We start from the raw sequence: 21,985 nt of genomic DNA on the forward strand, positions 1-21,985 counted from the left end.
CTGTCAACTAGTACCCCCTTTTTCCATTTCACTTTTCCCTAGCAGTACCCCGTTTAGTGTGTATTGGTGGCATCCATTTCTCCTGCCCATGTGCAGAACCTTACATTTATCAATGTTGAACTTCATTTGCCATTTTTCTACCCAAGTCCCCAGTTTATCTAGGTCCAATTGCAGCCATACATTGTCCTCCATTGTATTAATTATCTAGCAGTGGTGGCCCAATCAGAGTACGAACCATTTATTACCCCCCTCTGCTTTCTATCTGTGAGCCAGTTCTTTTACCAACTACACAATTTCGCCTAGACTGAGCTGTCTCATTTTATATATCAGCCTATTATGCGGCACGGTGTCAAACGCTTTAGAAAAATCCAGGTATATGAGATCAATAGACTCTCCCAGGTCCAGTCTAGAACTTACTCCGTTGTAGAAGCTGATCAGATTGGTCTGAGATGATCGACCCCTCGTGAACCCATGCTGATGAGGAGTTGTTTTCCTTGAGGTATTCCAGGATGGCATCTCTCAGAAACCCCTCAAATATTTTTCCAATTATTGAAGTGAGACTTACCGGCTTATAGTTACCAGGCTCTCTTCTTCACCATTTTTGTGTATTGGAACCACATTGGCAATGTGCCAATCCAGTGGAACAATCAGTGTTTTCCTCTGGTGCTCTGCCTAAGTCAATGAAGAGAGGTCGGCCTTCATCATTCTGTCAAAGGTTAAAGAATTGAGGCATATTGAGAACTGGTGTCCCATAGCGCTTCTCAGTACAAACAGGAAGATTCTGGCAAAAGTGCTGTTTAATCGGCTGGTGAAGTTTGCACCCAGGCTCCTCTCTGGGGCCCAGCACTAGAGATGAGCGAGCGTACTCGGCCACGCCCCTTTTTCTCCGGAGCACCGCGATTTTCGAGTACTTCCGTACTCGGGCGAAAAGATTCGGGGGCGCCGTGGGTGAGTGGGGGGTTGCAGCGGGGAGAGAGGGAGAGAGAGAGGGCTCCCCCCTGTTCCCCGCTGCTACCCCCTGCGCCGCCACACCTCCCCCCGCCCCCCGGCGCCCCCCGAATCTTTTCACCCGAGTACTGAAGTACTTGAAAATCGCGGTGCTCGATCGAGTAATTACTCGAAACGAGTATACTCGCTCATCTCTGTACAGCACCTTTAGTGCTGTTCTGGTTGTCTGTGAAGCAGTGGAGCAGGGTAGGGCTGGTCAATAAGAGGGCTACTTGCTGTCCGTGGATCAAGCAAAAGCATTGGATCGGGCTAATTATGAGTACCTCTGGTCAGTCCTTCTAAGATACAGACTGCCAGGGGGTTTGTTAATTGGCTTTGAACATTGTATGCAGGGCTGAGACTTTCCCGCTGGGGAGTGGTTGGCTTGGCTGCCATATTGAAGTGGGGTCTAGTGTCCGTCAAGGCTGTCCTCTAAGTCCCCCATTGTATGTGTTTGCGGTAGAGACCTTCCTTAGGAGGGTTGATCATGGCCCTATAGTAGGGGTTGGGATAGACAGGGCGGTGTCGGGGGCCAATCTGAGGCCATACGCCAACGGTATCATGCTCTTCGTGTCCTCAAGAGGAGAGGCTTAGTTTGTGGTGTTGGAGGTGGGCAGCTATTCAGAGGCATCTGGGTCCAGGGTCAACTAGAATAAGTGTGACAGTCTTTGGTTAGAAATAAGGGATCCTGCATTTGTTTTCCCAGACACTCTTCTGGTGCCCCAGACTTTGGCAAAAGTTCTTGACATCAAATATGGCCAGGTGGATTACCCCATGCAAAATTGGGTAGACAGGCTGAATGGTGGCACTCAGAAGGTGAATCGGTGGAAGGGTTGGTCTTTGACCCTTCAGGAAAGAGTTAGGCTGATCAAAACATACCTGCTCCATTTATTCATCTACCTGGGCAGCGTATGCATTTTGCCAGAGCCTCTCTGGACCCGGGTCTACAACCTGTTCTTCCGAATGTTGTGGGGGAATAGGTTGAACCTAATCAGGAGAGATGTTACATACCGCACGAGGAGACTAGGGGGGTTATCTATGGTCAGCCCTGTGGTTTCCTAATGAACACGTTTGTTACGATCAACATAGGTAACCTCTGGAAAAAGAGGGCTCCTCTGTGGATCTTTTCCTGCTGGGGATGGTTTTGGCCTTTCTTCTAGGAATGGGAGACAGGAGGGCGAGTGAAGGACCTTCGCACGCAGCACAGATATCTCCTGGCTTACGCTACCTTGGTTCTGAAGGTGATACGCCGGTGGGGTCTGGGGATGTGGGAGATCAGGACTCTTAAGAGGGAGCTCCTCGATGATAGATTTCTGTTGACCCATTTCCATAAGCCCCGCTGCTCAAGGACTGCTCAAGTCGGGACCTGGAGGGAGGGTTATGTTTACTGAATTCAACCCGGGTCCCCTTGAAGTTTTGGGACTTGGCTTGGTGCTGCTTTCACGGGAGACTGCATGTAAGGGGTAATCTGAAGTGCAGGCCTCTCATTAATAAGTGCTGCCCCCCATCAAGAGTTCAGCGAAGTGCTGGAAAGCATGGAGCATTTCCTGCTTCAGTGCCCCTTTAATACAGAGGTATACCAATGGGTATGGGTCTCCATAGTCTGGCTTGGCTGGCAGACCTCTCCTATGCGGAGTCAGGTTATGGGGCTGTTAGGAGCCTTGGTGGCAGGGACCGCTGCACTTTATTGGTAGTTCGCCTAGTGGTCAGGTTCCACATCTGGCGTGCACGGTACTTAATTTTGACGGAGCAAAAAATCCTCCACATGGATAAGGTGTGTGGGAACATCTTGGGTGACCTGGTGCGTGGAGTATGAGAGGCTGGGCACATCTAAAGCTTCTCTCCTATGGGGAGGGATTGTTTTTAGTTAGGGACAGTCTTTTCTTAAATTTCTAGAGTAGGGAGAGAGGAGGGCCAGTTTTCTATTAAGGGGCAGATTAAGGACAGTATAGGGCAAATTAGAGAAAGAATAGGGAAACCCTTTTAAAAAGAAAAGGAAAGTACATTGCTGTGCCTGTGCCGGCTTATCATCTGCAATCCCGGTGGGGGGCTGTGAGGGCACCATGAAGCCTTTTGTTTTGGTTTGGGTAAAATGTAGGGATGCAGGAGAGCCGACCTTAGGCTTTTGGGTTATGTGTGTAGTATATATTATGTATGTTGGTTTATTGGAGTTTATTATGTTTTTATATATATTTATATATTCACGTTTTTGGTGGTAGGTAGGTTTGGTGGGGAGTTGGAGGGAGTGGAATTCATGCCTTCAGCCATAGCCTGTCATGTCCCAAACATTGATCTCTGGGCACGGACTGGTATTTTGGTTGTATGCCATTTAGTTTAGCCTTTATTTTTGAATATGATTAGTTTATTATGTTAGTATTTATGTTCTTGCTTAATTTTATTTGTGTGCTTTCAATGTTGAACAGCTGGAGTGTGTGTGTTGGGAAAAACTGGGCATTAACAGGATCAGTACAGGATAAGTAATGTATGTACACAGGGACTCCACCAGCAGAATAATGAGTGCAGCTCTGGAGTATAATACAGGATGTAACTCAGGATCAGTACAGGATAAGTAATGTATGTACACAGTGACTCCCCCAGCAGAATAGTGAGTGCAGCTCTGCAGTATAATACAGGATGTAACTCAGGAGCAGTACAGGACAAGTAATGTATGTACACAGTGACTCTAGCAGCAGAATAGTGAGTGCAGCTCTGGAGTATAATACAGGATGTAACTCAGGATCAGTACAGGATAAGTAATGTATGTACACAGTGACTTCACCAGCAGAATAGTGAGTGCAGCTCTGGAGTATAATACAGGATGTAACTTAGGATCAGTACAGGATAAGTAATGTATGTACACAGGGACTCCACCAGCAGAATAATGAGTGCAGCTCTGGAGTATAAAACAGGATGTAACTCAGGATCAGTACAGGATAAGTAATGTATGTACACAGTGACTCCACCAGCAGAATAATGAGTGCAGCTCTGGAGTATAATACAGGATGTAACTCAGGATCAGTACAGGATAAGTAATGTATGTATACAGTGATTCCACCAGCAGAATAGTGAGTGCAGCTCTGCAGTATAATACAGGATGTACCTCAGGATCAGTACAGGATAAGTAATTAGTGTAATTACAGAGTGATTCAGCTGTTTGTCGGTCATGATCATAACTGTAATTTATTATACGCATTGACCTCTGTAATTATTTACTGGTACAGTCATTGTAGAAAACCAGGCAGCAGTTTGGCCGGTCATGGGAGTGAAGTTCTGTGTCTCTTCTGTTTGTTGCTATCACGATCAACGGAAACAGATAACAGACAGGGTACTGCTCTGAATGCTACACCCAGATGTGACTGAGATAATCAAGGAGCAGCTGCCTGCCCTCCTAATACAAATGTGCAATAAATGCAAAAGTAAACCAGGAATTCATCAGCCACAGCAATTGTCAGAGCTCAGAGTTTGGTGAAGTTAAAGGGGTTGTCCCGCGCCGAAACGTTTTTTTTTTTTTTCAATAGCCCCCCCGTTCGGCGCGAGACAAACCCGATGCAGGGGTTTAAAAAAAAAACGGATAGTACTTACCCGAATCCCCGCGCTCCGGTGACTTCTTACTTACCTTGCGAAGATGGCCGCCGGGATCTTCACCCACGGTGGACCGCAGGTCTTCTCCCATGGTGCACCGTGGGCTCTGTGCGTTCCATTGCCGATTCCAGCCTCCTGATTGGCTGGAATCGGCACACGTGACGGGGCGGAGCTACGAGGAGCAGCTCTCCGGCACGAGCGGCCCCATTCAGAAGGGAGAAGACCGGACTGCGCAAGCGCGTCTAATCGGGCGATTAGACGCTGAAATTAGACGGCACCATGGCGACGGGGACGCTAGCAACGGAACAGGTAAGTGAATAACTTCTGTATGGCTCATATTTAATGCACGATGTACATTACAAAGTACATTAATATGGCCATACAGAAGTGCTTAATCCCACTTGCTTTCGCGGGACAACCCCTTTAACTGTATAATAAAAAAAAATGTATAGTAAATATGAGGCAGGTGCAGTGATAAAATATAACCACTAGATGGCAGCAGAGTCACACAGAGAGGTTTGGTTTAGGCGATGGCTCCAGCATGAAAATATACAAGAATCCTGCTGTGTTTAGGACTGTTATGTCCAAGATGTTCCTTGCACCCTTATGGGGGTCAGAAACACTCTTTTCTCCTTAGGGAGAGCAACTATATACTATAAACTTTCTGACCCCTGTCCCAGGCCTCTCACTAGCAAAAGCCAGACTCCTACTGTACACTGATGATGGGCAATAACCCGGAAACAGCTGTATGTACATGGGGTCTGGCTTTGCTTTTAATTCCCAGTCATTGTAACAAGACTTGTATAAAAAGTCGGCCTTTGACTTGAAGGAATGCTGCCTTTCAATAGGTGGCACTGTGGAGGAGTTATTCCATCTCCCTTATTTGCACCCTTATCTGATGGATGTTGTGGTAATGTTGGGATTCTTCCATAGGCAACCAGGTGTTATTTCTTTGTGATTGTAGCCATTGTCTTTCTGTGAAAATACCTGATTTCTTAACAGAAATGATCACTGGAATGAAACTTACAATACGTAATCTGTGAGAAAGAGGGAGTCAAAATATTATGCAACCCTCTGACAGAAGGAAGGATGCCTTTCACAATACTGGATAAGTATGTGCCCCCCAGAGAAGCAGGAACAACTTGAGATGAGCATCACTTGTAGAGCACATACAGTTGTGAACCAACTAAACCCTACTCATTGTGAGGAGGCTGCTGGGAAGTGATGCAACATGGCACTAAACTAGAAACCTAAAAAATAAGATACTTAAAGGAGCTTTCCAGGCGAAATACTAATGATGATGCATCCTCAAAATAGGCAATCAATTGGGACCCCAGTCAATCGGGCGCCCGCTGTCAACGCTGCAATATACAGGGGTTGGAATGGATGCTGCTGCTCCGACCTGTGTAGTGGCCAGCGCTTGTAATTGCAGACTGGGATCTCATCAAAATCAATGGGAGCTGCTCCTGCAGTTACAAGCGCTGGCCACTACACAGGTAGGAGCAGTAGCTTCCACTCTGACTCTTGTATATTTGCAGCGCTAACAGTGGGCATCCGATCATCAGATGAGTGTGTCTCTCCATGTTTTAGCAATTGGTGGGGGTCTCAGCACTTGAACCCCAACCAATCAAAACCTCTAGTATGTCACATGACATATGAAGTTTAAAAAAGTTTAGTTACCTCTAAGTGTTATCATCATCTGTATCCTCTATGGATGTCATCAACATCAGGATAATGGATGATTGGAGCAAGTTATACCCTATCCACTGAATGGGAGAGAACTTGCTGATTGGTCAGACTCCGATCACTGGGACCCCACTGTTTCTGATATTGCATCCCAAAGTGTGGGTAGCGGAGGACACGCTGAGTTCAAGTACCAAGTTGTTTCCAGTGGTACCACTGAAGTGAATGGAGCGGAGATGGGCATGTGCTTATTGTGTTGGGCACACTTTAGGGTGCATTCTCAGGATCAGTGAAGGTCCTAGCAATAGGACCAACCAATAAGCAAGTTGTCCCCTATTCTATGGGCAGGAGATAGCTTTAATGGAACACTTCGGGCAAAACTAATACACTTTTATGCTTGAGGGGGGCGGAGCCTGACAAGGGATACAAAGAACATCATGCTCAGTTTCGCATGGAATGTACCTTTGAAAAGGGTGAAGTTGTAATAATGTGATACAAGAGGCGAGAGGCGGGATCGGTGTTAATACACAATTTCTTTACTTTGGATATTTCTCGACGCGTCCAAGTCTTCAGGATAAATCGTTCTCGTCTCTCTGTGTTTTTTAATATAACATTTAAGTTGAAACAAAAATAATTCTCTACAAAAGAAAAATCCATATACAATATATCAATAGAATTTATATCTGTCACTCTGCCTTGTGATAGCTTTATATATATAGTATTTGCTCCCAACAGAACCAGTCCCATCTCCCCACCCTCCCCTTCTACCCCGGGGGTCTCCCGAGGCTCCTCCCACTCTACAAAAATTTCTATACTGGTGTGTCACAGTGAAGGTGATCGCTTCCTATGTCTAGAATGGCGGATAAAGAGATTAAACTGGAATTTCAAAAATAAAATATCTCGAGATCTCTGAGAAATGGGTCAAAATAATTTGAAATTTTGCTTTTTCTCCCCTCCCCAAATAAAGCCAAGGGGTGTGTGCACAGGCAGCAAATGGTTAACAGACAAAGAAACGTCCAACAGTCAGAGCCAAATGGGTTTGACTTTTTAAATGTACTCCTCCCCCACCCAACTTCCCCCCCCCCAATATAATACCCAGTGGTGGCGTCGGCGACGAGCTTTGTCAACCATCTAGATTTGTTTCTATCTTGTTTTTGGCACAAGGTCCATATCTGCTTAGTTATAAGAGTTATATATCATTGGTCTATGTCTCCTCCCACTCTTTTTTACTTTGAAGAAGGGAGGTGCTTAATACGACGTCCATCTTGTATTTCCAGGCATGGACTTAGCTGGTGCCCGGGCTAAATGCCAGCTCCCAAGAATCTAAAGTGTGGGTAGATATTGCCACCAAGTCTATAGAAGCCATTTAACTAAAAAATAACTCTTCCACCTGAGGGCCGCGGTGGTATCTATCTCCACCTTGTATGCTAGGACACGGGCTTCTTCAAGTCCCATGTTATATGCGACAATAAGGCACTGCAGAAGTTACCATCGCAGATGCTCCCCCATTGGTTGGATTGTGCTTCCTCACAGGGGGATGGCATGACTTGTAGACACCTCCTGCAGTGTGTGCTCAGACATCAAGAACCGTGGGGGTGGGGTAGTTAAATGCCTTCCATGCTCAGTAGGATTGTACAGATGAGGAGCAGAGAGGAAACCATCAGGCTGTCGGAGGCGGAGTCACAGTTCCTGTGGGTGGAGTCACATTTGACATCTTGGCACAGGGCTCCTTTAAAGCCGCTGGGGCAGATGCACCGCTGGCCCTGATGACATGTGCCACCATTCTGGCAAATCAACAGTTCATCATCGCATACGTTGGCTGAAAGACAAAAAAGATACAAGAGATTAGAAGTAAAGGGTAGAATAATGGACCAAATCTAATTCCGCAGGCGCCTGGTGGGGCAAAACACCCTGAGACCTTTGTTTCAATCAATTTTTATTAAACCTTTTTCAATAAACGTTATAACAGTATTGCATCATATTGATCTGCACTTATTGTTCAGTCTTAATATATCAGCTTTGCAGAATACAGTCTCATCTTAAAAGAAAAAAAAAATTAAATAGGGAAAGAAAAAAAAATACAACAACATAACATAGTAGAAACCAAAGACGTGTTACTTACTAAGAAGGGATGGGGGGTAGGCTAGGGATGGGGGGGGGGGGGGGGGGGGGCGGTGATCTCATTTACAGGGCTTCCTTTTTCCTCTAATGGTCCAGGGTACCTGTGCTTAACCAGGTCTCAAAGGGCTTCGATGATCTCATGGCAATCCATGGGCTCCAGAGATTGTAGGACTTTAAGCGGTCCTTCTCTTCTTCCGCTCCCTCTACTTCATACCTCATAAGTGTGTTTAATTTCTCTGTCCACAGGATCCTTGTGGGGGGGGACCGTGGAGCGCCACAGGCCAGGGACAGACATCCTAACTGCCAGGATAACCAGTCTCAGTACCTCTGACTTGATCCTTGCCATGGGCCCTGGAAGCATTAATAGGAGGGCCATTCTCGCTGTGATGGACACCGTCGATCTGGTCATATTGTTGTAGAGAAGTTCTACATCTTTCCAAATTTCAGCTACCGGGGGACATTCCCACCAGATGTGAAGCATTGTTCCTATGATACCCTGGCACCTCCAGCATGTAGGGGGTACACCATGAGACCTTTGTATCATGAGTAACGAGAGGTGGAGAGTCGCCCCTGTATAATGCTGCAACCAAAATCTTGCTCAGGGTGCAGGAGGTCGCAGGTTTGAATCCTGACAATCGTCCCCTCTTCCAGGAGAGCCTCTGGACGTCCCGTGGGCTAGCTTTCATGAGTACCTATGGAAAGTCTTTTATGAGCCTAGGGGCATGGACATAGCCCCTATACCCTTGCCTGTACTAATCCCCATGTCGTAGCTATAGTCTTCAGCACCACTTTTCTGTGCACTTCCCTGATCCTCTGCCTACTCAATACCTGTCTTTCCCAATATTCCTCAGTGCTCCCATAAAGTAACAGCGCATGCATGGTAATAATTCCCCCACAACATGAAATAATGCCGGGGCTCAGGTGTGTCTAGCCACTGCTTGTTCTTCCTGTACTGCTCTGGAGCGTTTCGGCAGGCAGGGATTAAAAATGCAGGGAGAACAAACGGCGGCTAGACACGCCTGGGCCCCGGCAGCAGCGGACAGGTGAGTACATATATTTTACTACAGCTAGGGATGATTTTCAGGGAAGGGCTTATATTTAAAGCCCTTCCCCGAAAATCACTGCAAGGGTTGCCGACAGGCCATTGCTTTCAATGGGGCCACAGGCAGCAGCCTCATTGAGAGCAAGGCTTGTAACCCAAGTTTTTGCTCTTAAATTAGAGCAAAAATTCAAGAGAGCCTGCTCGCAAGTCAAAAAGCTTGTAAGCTGAGGCACTCGTAACCCAAGGTATCACTGTAATATACATATATATGTGACCACTAAGGGAAGTTCACTACACACATATATACAGCCACCACTAGGGAGAGCTCCTGGTATAAAGATATATACAACCACCACCCAGGGGGAGCTCACTATATAATGATGCATACAGCTACCACTAGAGGGAGCAAACTGTATTCAGATTTATTATATAGCTCTCATTGAACTGAATACTGAATAATGAATAAGCTCCCCCTAGTGGTTGCTGTGGGCAATGTTATCCTGTATGGTGGTTGTGAAGGCGTATTGAGGGATTTGCAGCTCTGAATAAGGAAAAGAGCCCCAAGATCCCCACATAGGCGTTTCATGAATGTGGCCGGTTCTGACTTCCCTGATGTTACAGGCACTCGTCTCTTTTGCCGTGCTGCTCTGATCTCGCAGCGTCCTGGGATTTATCGCACTGCACAGTCCGTATTACCATAATTTAAGCTTTTTTTAAATTTAGGTCAAAGAGACACAAATCTTATAATGCAGCCGAGCAAAGGGCAGCGTGCGGGCCGGGCAGATTTAACGCGTCTCAGTCACTTTATCACTCAGCAGTAAAGGTCTTGGGCACATTCTGCGGGGAGCGAGTCTAAACCGCGCCAGCTTCGCTTTTTTTTCTGGTTTAGGTTTATTGGAATTATCAAGAATACCGATTATTCTTCTAGGCCAAATAATCAGTTGAAGGAATAAAGGATGCACACGGGTCCCACAGTCCTTGCATAAAAGAAGTCTTAATTGAGACATATCCATAAAAGGGTTAAAAAACACTCAGTAGTGAGAACAGGACCTACATGTTTTGGCCAAAAAATAAGCCTTACTTATAGCATATAACCTATGTGAAAAGACATGTAATAGAGAGAGATCAGGATATGATGTAACAAATACCTAACCGCTCGTACTACTAGGAAAATAGGAGAAACCATTAACCCTTTCCAATCCACTGTCTGATGTCTACAGACATTCTGATTGAAGGCTGTACAGATCCGATGTTGGAAGACGTCCGGCAGGGTATTCTTACTGTATATTACTGGCCACTCTGTTGTCGGTAGGCCTCTCCAACATGTCCCACACCGCAGTACTGGCTCTAGCCAGCAGATGGCACTTACGCATTATGGCGGAAAGAGAAAACCCCCTAGGAAACCCTGAATCCAAAATGGGATTGCAAAGGGTTAATATATAAACATAAGGTCAGACCTAAGATTAAGACTATATGGGTTTCAGTGTTGAGACACATTATCCAGGAAACTTCTCTTGAAAGCAATTTTTTGAGCCAGTCCCCGCTTCTACATGGGCGAAACACCCTTTCAATACCAGTAACTTTGAATAAAGATATATCCTCCAGAAGGAACCAGATTCCCAATCGTAGATCGTCTTAATTGTAGATCTGATCTTATGTTTATATATTAATGGTTTCTCGTTAGTGCGAGCGACTATGTATTTGTTACGTCATATCCTGATATCTCTCAATCACACGACTTTTCACGTAGATTATATGGCTGAAACTCATAGATTTCTGTTCTCACTTCTGAGCGTCTTTTAACCTTTTTATGGAGTTGTTTGTTTTAAAACAAAAATTATATTTTTTTCTGCAAGGTGCTGGAGCCGTATACACCTGTTATTCCTTCATTGCGCTCCTGATAAATCGGCTTGGCGCTGTTCTCTGCACCCTTAACACTGGATGTTAGTTGTCTGGTATAACGCTGTGGATCAAGACTATTTCTTATGTGGCAAGTTGTATCTTTGCGTTAGAATTCTTCAAAATATCCCCTGTGTATTGCCCCGCATGTACCATATGGAAAGCTTACACACCCACAAACACCCCGCTGACACCCCAGCAGTTGCTGCCAGCTCCAGCATTGGGTATACAGCTGGGTTCTTGGTCAGGGCTTTATTGAAATTGATGGTTTTGGTGCTTGGTTGCTTTGGGAGGAGACAGGGCTGAAGGAGCCTGAAGATTTACTAAATGCTGGAGGCAGCGCCAAGGCTTGCCACCCACCTGGTAAACCACCGCCCGGCTGGTAATTTGTCCAGAAAGCCGGTTTCGGTATTAATTTAATTACTGGCAGTATTAGATGCCAGTAAAAAATAATTACCTGCATTGAGCAGCTTCAGCCGGGCAGCAACCAGACCAACCAGCACATTCACTTAAATGAGATTTCGTTCTGACATTGCCTGCTGTACCCACACAGGGCACAGGAGTGCCCCCCCTAGTGTCTGCGCTGCAGGAGTTCAGGGTTCTGTATGAGTACAGTGGGCGGTGCCAGAATGCAAACCCCAGGGGTGAGGATGGAGTTCGGGGTCTTTTGTGAGTTTACAGTTGGCGGCATCCGCAATGGAATCCCAGTTAAGTGAATGTGCTGGCTAGGCTAGCTGCTTCCAGGTCAGGGCTTACACTATGGGGGGCAGTATTACTACTGGAGCCATTGTGTAGGTCACTATTACTACTGAGACTACTAATGGGACACATTATTACTCCTGGGACCACTAACAGTTAAAAACATACGACTTGGTAAGACACCCCTCCAAACCAGTCCAAAACCCCATTTATCTTGGCTGGCAGCCTAAGCACCAGTGCCTTGGCTTTCACCCGCACACTTCACCAGGCAAACTCTAAAAACTGAAGACATTGATGTTTTGTGCATACAGCAGCTCCTATGCCAGCTATGTGTCTCCATGGTTACAGACTACAAACAAACCCTGTGTAGTCTGCTCCTGCAGTGCTGGGATACTTCAATCTCTGTGCCGCCTCTTCCTACAATCTGTAATCATCAATGGAGACACACAAGACTATGGGGTCAGACTACACCGGGGATATTTGTAGTCGGCAACTATGGAGACACACAGGGGCTCTATACAGAAAACTGTTGTTCTTTTGAATTGTGAAGTTGTTACATTTTGTATTTTAGATGTATTAGAACAGCATAAACATGATTGGGAAAGTCTACACACCCTTTAATCTCCTACAGACATTGAAAATTAAAATTCAGCATCTCTACCAGCCCAGCAATGCTAATCTGCAAGAAAGCAATGTACGCAAACCAAGGAACTTACGATGGCAACCCTGTCTCCAGTGGTAGTCCAGTAGGCACTCATCACATTTTGTTCCAGTAGCTCCGGGCCGACACACACAATCACCAGTTTCATTGCAGCGTTCATGTTCAGAGCCGTGCTGGTTACAGTTACATTCTGACGGGCAAAACATATGGAAAATTAGCAGCTATTAAAAGGTGAAAAGTATAAAGTCCAACGACTGCAAATACAGAGCTGCAAACGAGAACTGCAAATTAAACTACTACATTGTTTTCTTTTTCCAATCTGTAGATCCAAGCATTTCCATAGGAGGCAGTATTATAGTAGTTATATTCTTGTACATAGGGGGCGGTATTATAGTAGTTATATTCTTGTACATAGGGGGCGGTATTATAGTAGTTATATTCTTGTACATAGGGGGCAGTATTATAGTAGTTATATTCTTGTACCTAGAGGGCAGTCTTATAGTAGTTATATTCTTGTACATAGGAGGCAGTATTATAGTAGTTATATTCCTGTACATAGGAGGCAGTATTATAGTAGTTATATTCCTGTACATAGGGGGCAGTATTATAGTAGTTATATTCTTGTACATAGGGGGCGGTATTATAGTAGTTATATTCTTGTACATAGGGGCAGTATTATAGTAGTTATATTCTTGTACATAGGGGCAGTATTATAGTAGTTATACTCTTGTACATAGGGGCAGTATTATAGCAGTTATATTCTTGTACATAGGGGGCGGTATTATAGTAGTTATATTCTTGTACATAGGGGCAGTATTATAGTAGTTATATTCTTGTACATAGGGGCAGTATTATAGCAGTTATATTCTTGTACATAGGGGCAGTATTATAGTAGTTATACTCTTGTACATAGGGGCAGTATTATAGTAGTTATATTCTTGTACATAGGGGCAGTATTATAGTAGTTATACTCTTGTACACAGGAGGTGGTATTATAGCAGTTATATTCTTGTACATAGGGGGCAGTATTATCGTGGTTATATTCTTGTACATAGGGGGCAGTATTATAGTAGTTATATTCTTGTACATAGGGGCAGTATTATAGTAGTTATACTCTTGTACACAGGAGGTGGTATTATAGCAGTTATATTCTTGTACATAGGGGGCAGTATTATAGTAGTTATATTCTTGTACATAGGAGCAGTATTATAGTAGTTGTATTCTTGTACATAGGAGGCAGTATTATAGTAGTTATATTCTTGTACATAGGGGCAGTATTATAGTAGTTATATTCTTGTACATAGGAAGCAGTATTATAGTAGGTATATTCTTGTACATAGGGGCAGTATTATAGTAGTTATATTCTTGTACATAGGAGGCAGTATTATAGTAGTTATATTCTTGTACATAGGGGCAGTATTATAGTAGTTATATTCTTGTACATAGGAGGCAGTATTATAGTAGTTATATTCTTGTACATAGGGGGCAGTATTATAGTAGTCAAATTCTTGTACATAGGGGTCAGTATTATAGTAGTTATATTCTTGTACATAGGAGGCAGTATTATAGTAGTTATATTCTTGTACATAGGGGCAGTATTATAGTAGTTATATTCTTGTACATAGGGGGCAGTATTATAGTAGTTATATTCTTGTACACGGGGGGCAGTATTATAGTAGATATATTCTTGTACATAGGAGGCGGTATTATAGTAGTTATATTCTTGTACATTGGGGGCAGTATTATAGTAGTCATATTCTTGTACATAGGGGCAGTCTTATAGTAGTTATATTCTTGTACATTGGGGGCAGTATTATAGTAGTCATATTCTTGTACATAGGAGGCAGTATTATAGTAGTTATATTCTTGTACATAGAGGCAGTATTATAGTAGTCATATTCTTGTACATAGGGGGCAGTATTATAGTAGTTATATTCTTGTACATAGGGGGCAGTATTATAGTAGTTATATTCTTGTACATAGGAGGCGGTATTATAGCAGTTATATTCTTGTACATTGGGGGCAGTATTATAGTAGTCATATTCTTGTACATAGGAGGCAGTATTATAGTAGTTATATTCTTGTACATAGGGGGCAGTATTATAGTAGTTATATTCTTGTACATAGGGGGCAGTATTATAGTAGTTATATTCTTGTACATAGGGGCAGTCTTATAGTAGTTATATTCTTGTACATTGGGGGCAGTATTATAGTAGTCATATTCTTGTACATAGGAGGCAGTATTATAGTAGTTATATTCTTGTACATAGGGGGCAGTATTATAGTAGTTATATTCTTGTACATAGGGGGCAGTATTATAGTAGTCATATTCTTGTACATAGGAGGCAGTATTATAGTAGTTATATTCTTGTACATAGGGGCAGTATTATAGTAGTTAAATTCTTGTACATAGGGGGCAGTATTATAGTAGTTATATTCTTGTACATAGGGGGCAGTATTATTGTAGTCCTATTCTTGTACATAGGGGGCAGTATTATAGTAGTCATATTCTTGTACATAGGGGCCAGTATTATAGTAGTTATATTCTTGTACATAGGAGGCAGTATTATAGTAGTTATATTCTTGTACATAGGGGCAGTATTATAGTAGTTATATTCTTGTACATGGGGGGCAGTATTATAGTAGTTATATTCTTGTGCATTGGGGGCAGTATTATAGTAGTCATATTCTTGTACATAGGGGGCAGTATTATAGTAGTCATATTCTTGTACATAGGGGGCAGTATTATAGTAGTCATATTCTTGTACATAGGGGGCAGTATTATAGTAGTCATATTCTTGTACATAGGGGCCAGTACTATAGTAGTTATATTCTTGTACATAGGGAGCAGTATTATAGTAGTCTTATTCTTGTACATAGGGAACAGTATTATAGTAGTCATATTCATGTACATAGAGGGCAGTATTATAGTAGTTATATTCATGTACATAGCGGCAGTATTATAGTAGTTATATTCTTGTACATAGGGGGCAGTATTATAGTAGTTATTTCCTTGTACATAAGGGGACAGTATTATAGTAGTTATATTCTTGTACATAGGGAGCAGTATTATAGTAGTTATATTGTTGTACATAGGGGGCAGTATTATAGTAGTTATATTCTTGCACATAGGAGGCAGTATTATAGTAGTTATATTCTTGTACATAGGGGCAATATTATAGTAGTTATATTCTTATACATAGGAGGCAGTATTATAGTAGTTATATTCTTGTGCATAGGAGGCAGTATTATAGTAGTTATATTCTTGTACATAGGGGCAGTATTATAGCAGTTATATTCTTGTACATAGTGGGCAGTATTATAGTAGTTATATTCTTGTACACGGGGGGCAGTATTATAGTAGTTATATTCTTGTACATAGGAGGCGGTATTATAGCAGTTATATTCTTGTACATAGGGGGCAGTATTATAGTAGTTATATTCTTGTACATTGGGGCAGTATTATAGTAGTCATATTCTTGTACATAGGAGGCAGTATTATAGTAGTTATATTCTTGTACATAGGGGCAGTATTATAGTAGTTATATTCTTGTTCATTGGGGGCAGTATTATAGTAGTCATATTCTTGTACATAGGAGGCAGTATTATAGTAGTTATATTCTTGTACATAGGGGGCAGTATTATAGTAGTTATATTCTTGTACATAGGAGGCAGTATTATAGTAGTCATATTCTTGTACATAGGAGGCAGTATTATAGTAGTTATATTCTTGTACATAGGGGGCAGTATTATTGTAGTTATATTCTTGTACATAGGGGGCAGTATTATAGTAGTTATATTCTTGTACATAGGGGGCAGTATTATAGTAGTTATATTCTTGTACATGAGGGGCAGTATTATTGTAGTTATATTCTTGTACATAGGGGGCAGTATTATAGTAGTTATATTCTTGTACATAGGAGGCAGTATTATAGTAGTCATATTCTTGTACATAGGAGGCAGTATTATAGTAGTCATATTCTTGTACATAGGGGCAGTATTATAGTAGTTATATTCTTGTACATAGGGGGCAGTATTATAGTAGTTATATTCTTGTACATAGGAGGCAGTATTATAGTAGTTATATTCTTGTACATAGGGGGCAGTATTATAGTAGTTATATTCTTGTACATAGGAGGCGGTATTATAGCAGTTATATTCTTGTACATAGGGGGCAGTATTATAGTAGTTATATTCTTGTACATAGGAGGCAGTATTATAGTAGTTATATTCTTGTTCATTGGGGGCAGTATTATAGTAGTCATATTCTTGTACATAGGAGGCAGTATTATAGTAGTTATATTCTTGTACATAGGGGGCAGTATTATAGTAGTTATATTCTTGTACATAGGAGGCAGTATTATAGTAGTCATATTCTTGTACATAGGAGGCAGTATTATAGTAGTTATATTCTTGTACATAGGGGGCAGTATTATTGTAGTCCTATTCTTGTACATAGGGGGCAGTATTATAGTAGTCATATTCTTGTACATAGGGGCAGTATTATAGTAGTTATATTCTTATACATAGCCGGCAGTATTATAGTAGTTATATTCTTGTACATAGGGGGCAGTATTATAGTAGTTATATTCTTTTACATAGGGGGCAGTATTATAGTAGTTATATTCTTGTACATAGGGGCCAGTATTATAGTAGTTATATTCTTGTACATAGGAGGCAGTATTATAGTAGTTATATTCTTGTACATAGGGGCAGTATTATAGTAGTTATATTCTTGTACATAGGGGGCAGTATTATAGTAGTTATATTCTTGTGCATTGGGGGCAGTATTATAGTAGTCATATTCTTGTACATAGGAGGCAGTATTATAGTAGTTATATTCTTGTACATAGGGGGCAGTATTATAGTAGGTATATTCTTGTACATAGGGGGCAGTATTATAGTAGTTATATTCTTGTACATCGGAGCAGTATTATAGTAGTTATATTCTTGTACATAGGGGGCAGTATTATAGTAGTTATATTCTTGTACATAGGGGGCAGTATTATAGTAGTTATATTCTTGTACATAGGAGCAGTATTATAGTAGTTATATTCTTGTACATAGGGGCAGTATTATAGTAGTTATATTCCTGTTCATAGGGGCAGTATTATAGTAGTTATATTCTTGTACATAGGGGGCAGTATTATAGTAGTCATATTCTTATACATAGGGGGCAGTATTATAGTAGTCATATTCTTGTACATAGGGAACAGTATTATAGTAGTCATTTTCTTGTACATAGAGGGCAGTATTATAGTAGTTATATTCTTGTACATAGCGGCAGTATTATAGTAGTTATATTCTTGTACATAGGGGGCAGTATTATAGTAGTTATTTCCTTGTACAAAAGGGGACAGTATTATAGTAGTTATATTCTTGTACATAGGGAGCAGTATTATAGTAGTTATATTGTTGTACATAGGGGGCAATATTATAGTAGTTATATTCTTGCACATAGGAGGCAGTATTATAGTAGTTATATTCTTGTACATAGGGGCAATATTATAGTAGTTATATTCTTTTACATTGGAGGCAGTATTATAGTAGTTATTTCCTTGTACATAAGGGGACAGTATTATAGTAGTTATATTCTTGTACATAGGGAGCAGTATTATAGTAGTTATATTGTTGTACATAGGGGGCAGTATTATAGTAGTTATATTCTTGCACATAGGAGGCAGTATTATAGTAGTTATATTCTTGTACATAGGGGCAATATTATAGCAGTTATATTCTTCTTCATAGGGGGCAGTATTATAGTAGTTATATTCTTGTACATAGGGGGCAGTATTATAGTAGTTATATTTTTGTACATAGGGGGCAGTATTATAGTAGTTATATTCTTGTACATAGGGGACAGTATTATAGTAGTTATATTCTTGTACATAGGAGGCAGTATTATAGTAGTTATATTCTTGTACATAGGGGGCAGTATTATAGTAGTTATATTCTTGTACATAGGGGCAGTATTATAGTAGTTATATTCTTGTACATAGGGACCAGTATTATAGTAGTTATATTCTTGTACAGAAGGGGCAGTATTATAGTAGTTATATTCTTGTACATAGGGGGCAGTATTATAGTGGTTATATCCTTGTACATAGGGGGCAGTATTATAGCAGTTATATTCTTGTACATAGGAGGCAGTATTATAGTAGTTATATTCTTGTACATAGGAGGCAGTATTATAGTAGTTATATTGTTGTACATAGGGGGCAGTATTATAGTAGTTATATTCTTGTACATAGGGGGCAGTATTATAGTACTTATATTCTTGTACGTAGGGGGCAGTATTATAGTAGTTATATTCTTGTACATAGGAGGCAGTATTATAGTAGTTATGTTCTTGTACATCTGAGGCAGTGTTAAAATACTAAAAGGAATTTAAGGGCAGTTATTGTATGAATTATTGTTTATGTGGGCATAACGTGTTTTGTAAAAAGATAGATTAAATCTTCTGGTTGTCTAAATCATCTTTGTTAAATTCTGACATCTTCACCAGAGAGACTACAAAGCGCCACCTGGTGGTCACATCTGGGTCTTTACAGAGCAGCAGATGACAGTAGGGAGATAGCACTTTATTTAGTGGTAATTGTATCAATCCCGGGTGAGCAGCCACTTCTCATGTTAGGAGTTTGTTAAGAGTCAGGATAATAGATAGCGGGAATATTGTGATGCACTCGAGTGATCTCCTCCGTTCAGATGTTCTACTGTTCATTGTAATCAAATTACCCGTCCTCCCAGGCCATTACTCAGCACCATGTCTCTGCAGTCACCAGCTCAATGCTGGGACTCTAATATGTTTATGGCTTGTCTTTATATAGATGGGAGTGAATTATCCTCTCCTGCTGCAGAAGGGACATTAATTGTAAGTGACTGAATGCAGAACAGGAAGAATTTGGAAGAAGGGGGAGCGCAGGAACATATGACATTTCATCTCAATCCAAGACTGTTCAGGACAAAAGTGAAGCTTACTACCCCCATTATTGTTACTGCCCCCAACACTTACATCCCCCAAGTCCCTCTATAAGCATTCATAATGCAAGGTAAATAGGATGACCCATATCAGAGGCGGATTCCTGTCTGGGTATGACTTATGAGGTGCATACTGCTTAATTACATCTCCAACATACAGACATGGTGAACAGCAAAAACAAAGTTATAGAACCATGTTTGGAGATGGCATTGGGTAGGGCTTTGAGCAATGGGACCCCTGTCAATGGCTAGACCCCCAGGGCCCACAATGTTTTCACATGCTGTGCCACTTTGGTTCTGATGTTGGACTCGGTGAAGATCCCAAAGCCACCACTGCTACGGATGTCCTCTATTACCACGCATCTATAGCCCATCATCTATGCCAAGTGTGGCACGACTACTTCAGGCCTATTGCTAAGGGCACATTCACACCTGAACCCGCAGTTCCCGTCCGTTTCCATTGTTTAGAAATGTCAAAACCACCAGATCCGGTACATGCTGGACCAGAACAGTGCCGAATGAACTCCATTGACTATATGGAAGTCCATCGCGCCTTTGGAATTCTAACCGGCTGCGCTATTTCATCCAGGAGTTTATGCCGGATCTTCGCTGGAAGCTCCGATTGGAAGATGTGAACCCGGCCTAACTGGCATGGACAAAACACAATCTGCATGCTTGCCAAGTTTCCTAAAAAAAGGGAAGAGCTCCCAGAAAAGCTGGCAAATATTCCAGGCATCACATTTTTAACCCCTTGAGGCGTTTGGGCATATGTATATGTCCTCTAGCGTTGGGATTCATATGGAGTGGGATTAGCAGGCAATCCCACTACATACACGGTGGGTACCAGCTGCCTATAAGAGCTGACACCAACTGGCAAGAACCACAATCAGCGGTGACTCTGATCGTGGCTGCTAACCCTTTAAATGCCATTGTCAATGCCCTGATTAGAGTTTGGGGGCCCCGACAGCCTCATTCCTCATGAGATTGTTAGGTGCTGTTGTGTTATCATGGTAGACCAGGACCTTGTGAAGGTTCTCGGAGCTGCCATGTCTCTCTGCCTATTAGGACATGTCTGTGGCCTGTCTTAATAAAATGCCGACAGGAATACCATATATTATAATACAGTACTGATGTATTGCAGTGTATGGTATAAGTGTTCAAATGATTATAAGTTAAAGTCTCCCATGGGGACTAAAAAAAAAAATAAGTAGAAAATAAAGTTTTTTATTATAAAAAGGATAATAAAAGTTCAAACAAATTCCTCATTTCCCGTATTTATAACAAAATGTAAAAAAAAGGATATTTGGTATTGCCACATGTATCATATCCAATCTATCACAATAATGCATTAACCCTTTCTAATCAACTGTCTGATGTCTGAAGACATTCTGATTGAAGGCTGTACAGCTCTGATGTGGGAAGACGTCCGGCAGGGTATTCTTACTGTATATTACTGGCTGCTCTGTTGTTGGGGGCCTCTCCAGCATGTCCGATACCACATTACTGGCTCTAGCCAGTAGATGGCGCCATTGTGTAATTACAGAAAGAGAAAACCCCCTAGGAAACCCTGAATCCAAAATTGGATTGCAAAGGGTTAATTATTCCACACAGTGAATACTGACAGAAAAAAAAGTCACAATGCCAGAAAAAAATAATTTAATCAAAAGCAATCAAAAAGTCGTATGTACTCCAAAATGGTATCAATAGAAACCGCAGGTCGTCCCACAAAAAAACAAGTCCTCACATAACGCTATCAACAGAAAGACTAAAAAGTTGTGCCGGTCAGAAAATATATTTTACTTTTAAAGTAGTACAGCATAAAAACCTAAATTAACTTGGTATCCTATTAATCGTACTGACCCACAGAATAAAGTTATCATGTTATTTCTGGCACAGTGTGTACACCATAAAAATAAGACCCCTACACAGACGGGTTTCCTCACTTCATTCTATTTAGAATTTTTTAAAAGTTTTTCAGTACATTATATTGTACATAAAACAGTATCATTGAAAAACACAACTCGTCCCCCAAGGAACAAGCCTTCAGACAAGAGTTAGGATGTTAAAAAAATGGGGAGGAGAAACCGAACATAAAAAATATAAATAAAAAAGGGCCACGTCCTTAAGGGGTTAAAGTATACTCCCCTCTCAATGTTCCTGCTGTTGCCTATGGGGCGCCACCACTGCACACACTGTACTGACTCCGTCCTAGGCTGCAGGTGATTGCCTGCAGTAGTGGCAACCGGGACCGAAAAATAGGGAGAGGCAAGAATATGAAAATCTGGTCTGAGGTCCGAATACAGGAGGGTTGGGCAGGCCTGGCGTACATATGG

At 41.9% G+C, this 21,985-nt stretch overlaps 1 protein-coding gene across 3 annotated transcripts in view; it reads right to left on the bottom strand.

The window, feature by feature from the left end:
• Positions 1-6,809: 6,809 nt before the first annotated feature.
• NTNG2 (netrin G2) overlaps positions 6,810-21,985 on the bottom strand; it is a 158,015-nt gene continuing 142,839 nt past the window's right edge. For all 3 annotated transcript variants that reach the window (XM_066580181.1, XM_066580183.1, XM_066580182.1), the window contains exons 7-8: positions 12,730-12,864; positions 6,810-8,071 (exon numbers count right to left, since the gene is read on the bottom strand). In XM_066580181.1, coding sequence (XP_066436278.1) covers positions 7,857-8,071; positions 12,730-12,864 — 350 coding nt within the window. In that variant the 3' untranslated portion in view covers positions 6,810-7,856. The remainder of the gene's footprint in view (positions 8,072-12,729; positions 12,865-21,985) is intronic.

The sequence above is a fragment of the Eleutherodactylus coqui genome, chromosome 10 (genome assembly GCF_035609145.1).
Source record: "Eleutherodactylus coqui strain aEleCoq1 chromosome 10, aEleCoq1.hap1, whole genome shotgun sequence".
Classification (NCBI taxonomy): domain Eukaryota; kingdom Metazoa; phylum Chordata; class Amphibia; order Anura; family Eleutherodactylidae; genus Eleutherodactylus; species Eleutherodactylus coqui.